We start from the raw sequence: 11,800 nt of genomic DNA on the forward strand, positions 1-11,800 counted from the left end.
ATGAAATTGTTTACTGGAAAAGGTCAAGAGGGAAAATAAAAATAAAAAAATTTTAAAAAATCCAAGCATTTCAAGCTACGTGCATGCAACACGTAGAATTAGAATGTGAAGGATTTGTGGTCCTGTGGAGTGGTTGGTGGGTGTTGGTTTCGTCGATCTGGAACATAAGATTTTTTTATGTTAATTTTACTTTTTGTTTTGCTTTTGAGAGTCCACATGACATTTGAGGAACAACACGTGAGAGTGGAGTCAGATTGTGGATCAAAATCTTCTCCGGTGTTTTCTCTCTCACTCTTCACCTCTACTCCTGCGGTCCTGCCCCACGGACTCGGCTCCTGTCCAGCACCTTACCCAAGTTGCATGTGCAACGTCGAACTTGGTGAGGCGTGAAAAGACCGCCTCACCCCTGTCCGAGTGCCTTGCCTGAATAGGGGTGAGGTGGTCTTTTCACGCTTCATCAAGTCAGATGCTGCACATGCAGCCCGGGCAAGGTGCTGGACAAAATCCTTCACCCCTGCGGCTCCCGCTCCATCTACAACATCTCACGTCCATGCTCATCCTGCCCCATCCCTTCCCCCTTTCTTCTTTTCCTCCTCCTCCGGCTAGTTACGATTTCATTTCTTTATTTATTTATTTTTAACATAGTGACACATGTCCATCGTCATACTATTGCATGTTAGCCACGTGTTGGTTATATTGATAAATGATTTGAACAAATGACATGCACCTCCCCTAGAATATGCTCTAATTACAAATACCCTTCATTTTTTCAAAAATTACATGGAGCTCCCCTGAAATATGGTGGGACTTACAAATAACCCCAGTCCATTAAGTTCAAACTGTTAGTTGAAGCAAAACATTCATAAATGGTCATATTACCCTTCATTAGTGTAGTTTTATTTTACCCTTTTACCCTTACATTACAAAACCCAAAAACCCATTTTCTCAACCCTCCATTGTTTCAACCTCATCTTCCTCTATATCACTTCTTTCTTCTCCGGCAACTTGCATACACATCTTTCTATCATCTCCCGCAATTTGCGAGGAGCTCTACTCTCTAATCCGGCGATCTTCGAACTGCAAAATCGATGACCGGAGAATGGTATCGACGAAGATAATTGAGGATATTTGCAATTTGAAAGTAACTTTTCCCCATTGTATCCATTCCTTCCTTGTCATCTATTCTATGTTGTATAAAAAATTACTAATTTAGAGTAGAAACATTACCGTTGTTGCGGCAAAAAACTATCTTCCCATTGGTACGAGTTACGCTAGTCCCTGGACCTGTGGAATACAAGGAGTAGGATACCTTGAGCGTGTCAGTTCAGACTCCAACTGGGACTCTCTGATGCCTAAGTCAACTTTCTGGCAACTATAAGAAATAATAGAGCAAAATGAGCAAAATCACAAGAATCTACAGTAATTGAGATACATTCGCATGCCTGCTCCTTGGAAGAGGCTGTATTTATAGTGAAGTGTTTATTAGCTTGAGGCGATGGTGAGAGTCCCGCTTTGATACATCTTCCCAAGATAGCAATTTCCTTTTGGAAGATGGGATGAGTATGGAGAGTCCTGCTGTGGAAAGCTTCTATTTCTCATGGCTATGTAGGGATTCCTTTTCAGATTAGGGATCTGAATTCTTCTTCGCCTTATTTGGTGCTCGAGTTGTAGAGTGTTTCTATTTCGGGAAAGACGAGCTGATGAGATATTCGAATCTTCCTCTGATTCCTTGCCCTCCATGTTTCATGTTGTGAGTGATGGATATATTTTATCCGTATCAACCATATACACCCTTGGTGCCTCTCAATAGAAAGAGTCGCGACCAAAAGGCCTACTAGCAAGTGTTTGGAGTAGAGCTACGTTTGTATGATGTGTCGTTAGGGCCATGGTTCGTACTCTCGAATTGAATTGGTCAAAATCGTTTGGATCAGATTGATATCAGCCTAGACCGATCCTGCCCAATATTAATTGATCGTTCCTTGGATCGGTCAGTATCAGTCATTACAATATTAAAATGGTTCGTAATTTTGGGATTGGATTGATTTGAATTGGTCAATTCACCCAAATTGAATTGGTATCGGCTGTCATTTTTCGATGTACTTTTACTTTTTATAATTCTTTAATATTTTTTGACCAATACTGACCGATACAGGAACCAACCCAGCAAAATCCGACTTTTTGATATTTTTTACTGATACAGATCGATTTTGACCAATCTGAGTCGATATCAGCCTGACTGATCTCGGTATTACGAACCATGGTTAGGGCTCAAGGTGTCAATTTAGGATCAGAACCGGTAACCGAAACCGATCCGGACCGACAGGAACCAGAACCGGATCACCCAATAGCTTATTGGGACAGATATGGTCCTAGTGATATACTATTGGTCTAGACCGGTTCTGGTCCGAGTCTCCCAACGGTTCTAGAACCGATAGCCCATTAAGGATCCAGTAGCACCGGAACTGTTGGAACCGGATGATATGTAAAAAAATTGAATGGAAAATTAGATCTCTAAAACCCTAAAAGGCTTTAAACCCTAACCTATTAATAATATTACATTGTTTGGGACTTTTAACTATCGCTCTTTTGTTGTTCTTTAAGTCACAAGTATATGAGTTGAGTTTGAAATGAAAATTATGAACTCTTAAAACTGTCTTTTTTATTTATATATGCATCAATGTCTTTATTTTGGGCTCTATAAGACTATATCTATGAATGATGAAGTTCTCGTTTTCCTAGAGAAACTCTCATTGCTCTTATGTTGGGCTCAATAATGTTTGGAATCGATTAGGAATCGAAATCGGACCACCCATTAGTTAACGGTTCTTATTAGCCTGATTATGGTTTTGACACCTTAGAGCTGAAACCGCTAAAAATTCAGACCCATAGCCCAGAACCAGACCAATTGACACCCTAGGTCTTGAGAACCCATCTTGAAAGATAGAGGTGATTCTGTTGCCAGCTAACATCCACGTTATCTCATTGACGTTCTCTCCTTTTTCTTCCCCTCCGTCATCCGTGGACCATGTGTAAACCGTGTACTAAAATCATTTTGTTGACAAATAATGAAATTCCTTTTTTTTCTCCCCTCATTTAAATTATTTTTTTCCTTTATAAAGGAGATTTTGAAAAAAGTACTACTTCTTTTGAAAAAGTACTCCACATCAATGGCTTTAAATCATTTCGTTGACAAATAGAGTTGTGATTGGTTGCTTTTCTTTGCGAGTTGGGAGCGTAGGGACAGGGGAATCCAAAAATTCCTTCTTTTCTTACCAAAACCAAAACAAAAACACAACCCCTTCTTTTGAGATTATTCTATCAATTGGAGGGAGAATGTTCTTGCAACCATGCCGACATGCAAGACATGATATTTTTAAGAATAATGTGATGATTAGTCATTTTAAAATTATTTTGAAAATCTTGTATTTATTCTTTTTCTTGAACTTTTGATACAAAAAAAATGCTTAAAATTCTTCTATCCAATGGAAAATCATCATTCTAGGGTTTATAAATCCTCCTAAGTTTTAGTATGTTTCCCAAAACCCCCTCCAATAATCTCCTGCATGCGTTTAAAATTTTAAATACATCTCGATGAATGAATTCTCATTCACTGTGATTGAAGGAAAACTCGACCCAAACTTCTTAGTTCACCACTTTTATTACAACAAAATGCAGCTAAGTTTAAATCCCAATAAGATAGAAAAAAGTTTCCCTTTATAAACCACTAATGGGTTGGCTTTGGTATGTTTTTGCACTACCATCATGGTTTTAGGTATTTGGTTTTAGGTATTGATGTGAGCGATACCAGACTATTAGACAATTTTAGCCTAAAGGTTACCGATATCATAGGGTATTTTAACCATTGTACCCCCATGTCCGTAACACGCAACTAATCTGAAATCAACCAAGTATCGATAACTATCTCAGCTGATACCGAAAACCAAGTGACCCATTCACCCTATGACCTTTTAGGTTGTGTTTGGTTGTCTAAAGATGGATAGAAAGAAAAGAATCAATACAGGTTTTGTACGTTTTTCCTCTTTGCTTCGTTGGTCATGAAGACCATCTCCCCTTTTCGTGAATCTCAGAACAACCACACCTTCTGCATAGTTAGAGAGGTAATTTGTCGATGAAGAGACTATAACAATGCAAAGGAAAAGGAAATAAGAATGAGTGTCATTAAAGAGGATTTAACGAAAAGACAAATTTTTATTGAAGAACAAAATAAGAGGAAGCGATAGACGAAAGAGAGGTGGTTATTTGAGTTAGTGGCCTTTTGTCAGTCTTTCAGTCCTTAGGATTAAGATTTCTTTGATATTATTAAAGCTTAAGATGATACAACTTGCAACTCCCCACATTCCTCCTCCCATGGCTCCACCATTGATGATCAACAAAGTCAAAAGCAAAGAAGTTGGATTATCTTTTCTCGGATTTCTCGCCCCTTTTTCAGCAACACCAAATAAAATTTGCTTTATCTTTTTGACAACAGATTAAATTCCTTTTCTCGTCCTAGAACCTCTCTAAATGTTAGGGTTTAGGGTTTAAGCATAAGATTTCTTAAAGTAATACACTTTGCATATCAAGTTTGGAATAAACATGTTGTTGCCTTTAGCTAATATTTATAAGAAAGATTAGGGTTATAGGTTAGATGGATCCAGTGGAGTTTACCACAACCTCATTCTTTATTCAAGTAGACTTATATTTTAACATATATTAGGGTTATAAAATATACCTAACACTAAACAATACATCATGTACCAATTTCCCTGTCAGTGTCTCTTTTCGAACATCAACTTTGTCCCTCTTAGTCAAGCATCTCGCCTCTGTAACTCATGTTCATGCGATCCCACACTTAGAAAGATGGGAAGTGATATGGTGTAATGTTAGAAAGATGAAAGTGAGGGAGAGAGAATTTTAATTTTAATTTTTTTTGATAATTAAATATTTAAAAAAATATTTTCTTTTCTTTTCTCTTGGCAACTAAACATGAAAAATCTTCTCATTTCTTTTCTTTTCATTTGTAGATACTCTTTTTTTTTCTATCCATCTCTAGACAACCAAAGACAGCCTTAATGACTTTTGGAGAAAGAGAGAAAGAGAGAAAGAGAATGTCGAGTATGTAAAAGAGGGAGGCAGGGAGGGAGGGTAGGAAAGCATTCATTCTCCACGGTGGTGTCGGAATCTTTTTCCATTATTAGTGTTCGAATTTTCTTCAAATAGTGAACACCATACCATCCATTGCTTGGACAATTGCAAGATCATTGATTCCCGCAAGTTATGGGCCTATGGCTATGTGAACCCCAAGATGATCCCAACCGTTCCCGTCCTGAAGTGAGGACCCACCTAGTCTGACTTAGTTTGGGGACTTCCTACATCCATAGCTTATTAAATTCCTCATGTCCCTTAATAGCACATATTCGTCATCTTCCAAATCCGAGAAACAGAATATCTAGGGCTACTACTACCGTCCATAACAAAAAAGGAAATAGAAAAATAAGAGAAGAAGAAGAAATCAGAAGAGGGAAGAAGAAAAGTAGAACAAAGGATGCAAGAGAGAAGGGGGGGGCGCTCAAACGAGCAATCAACTACAAAGACAATTCCCTTCAAGGCGCAATTCCTTCTAAGCATTCCGCATTTGTTTTCTGAGAGTTTCAGCTTTTCAACTATTAAAATGGAACAAAAACACACAGAAAATTTTAAAATAAAAAAAAATAAATAAAAAAACCAGCTCTTACTATGCGGATAAGTCCTCTGGGGTAGAATGAATTGATGTGGAAGAGGAAAAGAGCAACACAATGACACTATGACAATGGGCTAGGAGACTGGAGAGTAGAGAGAGCGACGGAACTAGATTAGGGTTTGGGAGAAGAAGTAAGAAATGGAGAAGAAGATGAAAATTAGATTTAGGGGTGAGTTAGGCCGTGAGAGTAAAGTGAATTCAATTAGGTTAGGGTTTGAGACTTTGGGTTAGATTGATATTACCAAAGTATCCTTTTAAAAAGTGTTTATAAAATTTTTAATAAGGGTAATATAGTAATATACCATATGTTTTTTATTATATATTAAAATAATTCTATTTATAATCGGATAAAAAAATAATCGGATATTATCCGATCCGAAATGAAACTATCCGAATCCAAATCCGATTATCTTTCAGACGGATTCATATATTATTCAAAAATTAAAATTCTAGATTTGGAAACTTCTAACCAAAATTTCAGATTCAGAAACCCCTAAAAAGATTCACATATAGATTGAATACAGATTTTCAGCTATCCATTTACATCCTTATATCGAAAAGATACTTCTAACGATTGAAAGTGGGGTCATAGACAAGGAAAGTGGCTGCATTAACGTCAAAACCACCGTCCGTGAGCCATGTGCCTGAGCCTGCATTAACATGGTTTAGTGCTTCTGGTCCACCATTCCTTTCCGATATATGTCGATTTCAATCTCCTTATTACAGCACTCCAAGCAGTGACCATTGGGCTAACCCTTAAAGTCTTCAACCATTTCACCAAACTCCCCTAATGGCTAACCTGCACCGACATCAAACAATAACCACAATTAAATTGAGGAAATTGCAGTGATTTTTAACTTGTATTGAAAAACCGTATCTTTTAGAAAAATCATAGCAGAAGAGTACTGAAACAAATCAAATCAAATCAAAACAATCCAGTTTGAATGAATCAAATTTCCATCAGAAAGGTAATCTTTACCAACATAAATTGTTTGAATAAATTACTCTGACCTTTCCTGACCTTTCTGATAATTTAGCGACAATTACTATGACTCTCTCCATTGAAGTATCGTGCCAGACGACAATGCCGTATGTCATAGGCAACTGGCAACCATTAGCAGTTACCAATAACATACTTATGTCAATGATGCAAATGTCATTTCATGGCGTCACTGCATCACTGTGCAGTGACGTATCAATTAGGCGTAAAGGGGGCTCTTGAGCTCTTCCCTTTCACTCTGGAATGTGGACCAAATTTCGGTTTGAAACCAATTCAATGGTGATCACGCAAGTTTATTGTTGGATACAGGGAAAAAAACACACAAACTGGTACAGAGATTTAAGAAGAATGGAGCACCTTCGCGTGGCTTCTGCAACCAACCCCATGCATGTAACTATATATATAAGGGTTCCGTGGCCTTGGCCATTCCATCTCATGTTCAAGTAAGAAACAAGAAATGGGAAAGGAGCAGCAGGTAGAGCATGTCCGAAGAGGCCATGTTGTGGTAATCCCATATCCCAGTCAAGGCCACATAAACCCTCTTCTCCAATTTGCCAAACGCTTAGCCTCAAAAGGGTTAAAGGCCACAGTTGCCACTACCCACTATACTGTCAAGTCCATTTACGCCCCAAACGTCGGCGTCGAAGCCATCTCTGATGGTTACGACGAGGGTGGGTTTGCTTATTCCCCTGATACCGATACCTATCTTAAAGCATTCAAGACTTTCGGGTCTAAAACGCTGAGCCAACTCATCCGGAAGTTTGAGACCACATCTTCCCCAATAACCTGTGTGATATACGATGCTTTCTTTCCATGGGCACTTGATGTGGCCAAACAACACGGCGTTTACGGAGCTCCATTCTTCACCAACTCCGCCACCGTCAGTTCTATTTTCTATCGCGTCCACAAAGGCCTTCTGACTTTGCCAATTAAGATGGAAGATACGCCTCTCTCCATACCGGGACTTCACAAGTTAGATTACCCTGACTTACCTGGTTTTCTCAAATCCCCTGATTTCTACCCTGCTTACTTGGCCATGAAACTGAGTCAGTTTGATAACCTTCACCAAGCCGACTGGATCTTCGGAAACACTTTTGACGATTTGGAGTTGCAGCTCCCGGTAATAAACTGAACTAGTTCCTGGTTCCATTCCTCTTTTTTTATTTTAATTATATAATAAACATTTTTTTTGACTTTGAAGTTCTGATCATCTACTTATTTGATTAAAGGTCGCAGAAAGGGTAGGTGAGCTATGGAGGGGAACATTGATTGGGCCAATGATCCCATCAGCTTACCTGGACGGGCAAATAGAGGGTGACATAGGATATGGAGCTAGCCTCTGGAAGCCATTAGACCACAAGTGCAAGAAATGGCTTGAACTAAAACCAGCTGGTTCAGTGGTCTATGCATCATTCGGAAGCTTGGTGGCATTAACTCCCAAACAAATGGAAGAGATCGCATGGGGGCTTAAGGAGAGTGGTCGCCATTTCTTATGGGTTGTTAAGGAATCTGAGCGTGGGAAATTGCCTCAAGGCTTCATTGAAGAAACTGAAGAAAAAGGACTAGTGGTGACTTGGTGCCAACAACTAGAATTGCTGGCGCACAAAGCAATAGGCTGCTTTGTAACACATTGTGGATGGAATTCGACACTGGAGGCGTTGTGCCTTGGTGTGCCCATGGTGGGAGTGCCCAAGTTTGCAGATCAGTACACGAATGCTAAGTTTATTGAGGAGGTGTGGGGTGTAGGTGTGAGAGCTGAGGAGGAAGATGATAAGGGTACAGTGGGGAGAGAAGAACTTCAGTTGTGTTTAAGAGAAGTAATGGATGGGGAGAGAAGCCAGGAGATGAGAAAGAATGCTGGTAAGTGGAGGGAGTTGGCCAAGAAAGCAGTTTGTCAAGGTGGGAGCTCAGACAACAACATTAACGAATTCGTTGCAGATGTTTGCACTGGTGGCAAGAAGAGAGCCAAGGAGGAGAAGCACATGAATGGGTTTTAAATTAATTAGATGTTAATTACTGAAAAGAGATTACAAGAGTATTTTTGCTTAATTCTTTCTTGAATGATCTGATAAAGGTTGTTTTTGTTGACCTTTTCCTTTTCTTTAGAGTCACGGTTTCCCAGTTAATTGATCAGTGTCTTTGAGTGATGGTTAGTTTGTAATTTGTACTCGGTTAACAATTTCAATTCTATTTGCTTCGTACTTCTATTCTCACACGCAATAACAGATAGAGAGAGAGAGAGAGAGAGGGGTCATAAAACACGGATTAATAGAAAAAATATCCTCTCCGGTTCTCTGCCTGCCCGGTACAGTTGTCCGGTGTCGGTGCCTCTAATAAGAATGGGGTGGATCCTAAATGGGCAGTGTGTTTGGGCAGGAAATTCGATCATCATTTCCGCCCCTTATGAGAGGAACCAGACAAATGTACCAGACAAAGAACTTGAGAGGATAAAGATCCAAATTACTATGCGACAATACGCAAAACAGTCGCTTGTTCGTCCTCTAAAACTATACCTAGAAACCTCAGTGAGAAAAGGGTGGAGTCCTCTAAAGCTACTTTTGACAATAGTGATTTGGTTGTGGCCTGTATAGTAAGAGCTTCGTGGCCTCGTAGGTACATGTGTGTCACATTTCCGTAGCGGTGGAGAGAAGTCCACGGTTGTTTTTTTTAAAGATTTGGAGAGCTTTCATAGGTGGGGTTAGGCCCAAAGGTGGTTTGAAATCATGCCCTCTTATTTGAGGAGTTGGTCTTTTGCACAATTTCCATTATGCATGACGTGATTTGGAGGACCCACATTCAAATTATCAATTGACAGTTTTAATATGGGCCACGGGTTAATAGAAAGATGAAGTAGCTTAACTGTGATCAGTTCTCAGAAGATAATCTGTCATTTCAGCTCTCCAGTCCAGACCACATAACTCACTTGTGTATGAAAAAACTACAAATATTATCCGCAAGGGTTTTATCCAAAATCAGGTAGTTATCAATGGGCACATGCGAAGTGGCAGTTCAAATGAAACAAAATTTTTATAAACTTTGTCCTCCACCCATAGAGTATGGTTCACCCGTCATCCGAGGGTTCACAAACTCCTCCTAAGGTTTTCGTATGTTCCAAAATACCCTCCAAATACTCATTCCTACCCTCTCCTACCTCTCAGTGAGTGGGAATCCATTCACCGTGGGTGTGGGAAAAACGGTCCTAAGTAAATTCTAAGAGCTTGACGGTTCAAATGAAGCTGAAATTTTATAAACAAGTATACCCCAAAGAACATCTGAAAATTTAAGGTCCTTAGCTCACATATCAGGTCTTAGTCCCATCAGAATTGACCTAGCTAAACAAATCACTAAACATTTAAGGAAAACAGAGGGCACATGGCACTAGAAGGGGGTGCAGCACATACATGGGACCATATGACACTATATGGAAAGAATAATTGATTGAATTTGAGGCTGAAATTTGATACATAATCAATCCAGAGCATCCTTTAGATAGCAAATGGTCAGATCTGCCACATCATTCTATATGGCTCACCATGCAAAGGTTCCTCATCTTACATGGCCATGCAAGAGAACTTTTGCCTTATGAAGAAATTTATCTAATGCAATGGTACCCAATTGTTTTAATATACAAAATGACAATATAAATAGGGCTGCAACAGGGTCGGATTGGGCCGGGCTTTATAGAACCCTAGCCCAACCCTAAGTCTCCTTAGCTGGGCCCAGGCCCAACCCGACCCTGACTCAGGGCCAGAAAAATCCAACCCTGACCCTCCCTCAGGGTCCGGCCAGGCTGACCCTGATTGGCCCTGATCATGGGGAGGGGGAAAGAAATGCATGAGCTGGAATGGACCGGGGAGAAAATTATCAATTTTACATAAAATAACACTATAATAAAATGTATTATATCACTTATTGTCTTCATATATAATATATTATATTAAAAAAATGTGGGTGATTTTTAAAGTTTATAATGTATGTATTATTTCCATATATATTTTATAGTATAACTTAAATCAGGGTCTGGCCGGGCTGGGCCAAGCTTAGCCTGAGGCCTCAACCCTAACCCAACCTGACCCTGACTCAAGGCCAAAAATTTCCAGCCCTGACCCGCCCTCAGGGCCAAATATCTCACCCCAGGCCCTGTTTGGGCTCAGGGCGGGTTCGGGCCGACAGGGCCAAACTTGCACCCCTTATTATAAAACAATACACAGTATCAAAATAAAAACTATATGACCAATAAGCCAAAAATAAATATACAGAAAAAAAAACAAAAACAAAAACAAAACAAAATCTAAAATCTAAATAAATTGAAGTTTCAACCAAAATGTCATACACTCCAAATAGGCACTGATCCATTTGTCAAGTATTAACCTTAAATCCAATTTCATAAAATTTCACAAGATTTGAGTATAAAATAAAAAATAAATTACCAATGAGCCAAAAATCTCTCTTTCAATGTTGTTGGGGTGTCTTAATGCAATCAATAAAATCCTAACCCCATGACCTTCTCATTGGGGGTGTCTTGATGCCCAATCTGCTTGGGACACAATCCGTAAAATTCAAACCCATGACCTTATCATCAAACTGCTTCACGAATTGTTGATTGACATACAAGAGTTCAGCAGACATCTGAGTTGGTGCTCTTGCTATGGGAATTGGGAAGGAGTTAGAGAAGGGCAGTGAGAAAGTATCATATCTCCCAAAGATTAGCCGATGCACAACTTAATCGCTAGGACAGCCTTATCCCAGGGATGGGTTCGTGCCACACCTTCTCCATGCTCCAATAACCCCTATAAATGGCCCCCAGTGGCATACCAAAAGGGGGATGTATAAATTACATGATGTGTATTTTGAACTACATTCTTTTCCTGAATTTTTTCATATATATGGTTCCCACTAAGACACAGTCATGTGTTGCACCTGTGAACCCTAAGTCCAGTTTAGTTGAATGTAGAAAAAGATATCTAACCAAAAGACATGTTAATGTAACAAAAAGGGGCGAGGGAGTTAAGCTGAGGCTTGGTGTTTTCCAGTGAAAAATGAAGACCGTGTGGCAAAAG

At 39.4% G+C, this 11,800-nt stretch overlaps 1 protein-coding gene across 1 annotated transcript; it reads left to right on the forward strand.

Moving 5' to 3' along the window:
* Positions 1 to 7,166: 7,166 nt before the first annotated feature.
* LOC122670557 (UDP-glycosyltransferase 74B1-like) lies at positions 7,167 to 8,873 on the forward strand. The gene is made up of 2 exons (XM_043867489.1): positions 7,167 to 7,860; positions 7,970 to 8,873. The coding sequence occupies exons 1-2, from the start codon at positions 7,198 to 7,200 to the stop codon at positions 8,735 to 8,737; spliced, it is 1,431 nt and encodes a 476-aa protein (XP_043723424.1). The 5' UTR covers positions 7,167 to 7,197; the 3' UTR covers positions 8,738 to 8,873.
* The last annotated feature ends 2,927 nt before the right edge of the window (positions 8,874 to 11,800 follow it).

The sequence above is a fragment of the Telopea speciosissima genome, chromosome 8 (assembly GCF_018873765.1).
Source record: "Telopea speciosissima isolate NSW1024214 ecotype Mountain lineage chromosome 8, Tspe_v1, whole genome shotgun sequence".
NCBI classification, from domain to species: Eukaryota; Viridiplantae; Streptophyta; class Magnoliopsida; order Proteales; family Proteaceae; genus Telopea; species Telopea speciosissima.

What these genes read in the sequence shown, in the direction of transcription:
- LOC122670557 (XM_043867489.1), top strand. Translation starts at nt 7,198, where the DNA reads ATGGGAAAGGAGCAGCAGGTAGAGCATGTCCGAAGAGGCCATGTTGTG. An exon ending in ATTTGGAGTTGCAGCTCCCG is followed by an intron (nt 7,861 to 7,969) that starts GTAATAAACTGA and finishes ATTTGATTAAAG; the next exon opens with GTCGCAGAAAGGGTAGGTGA.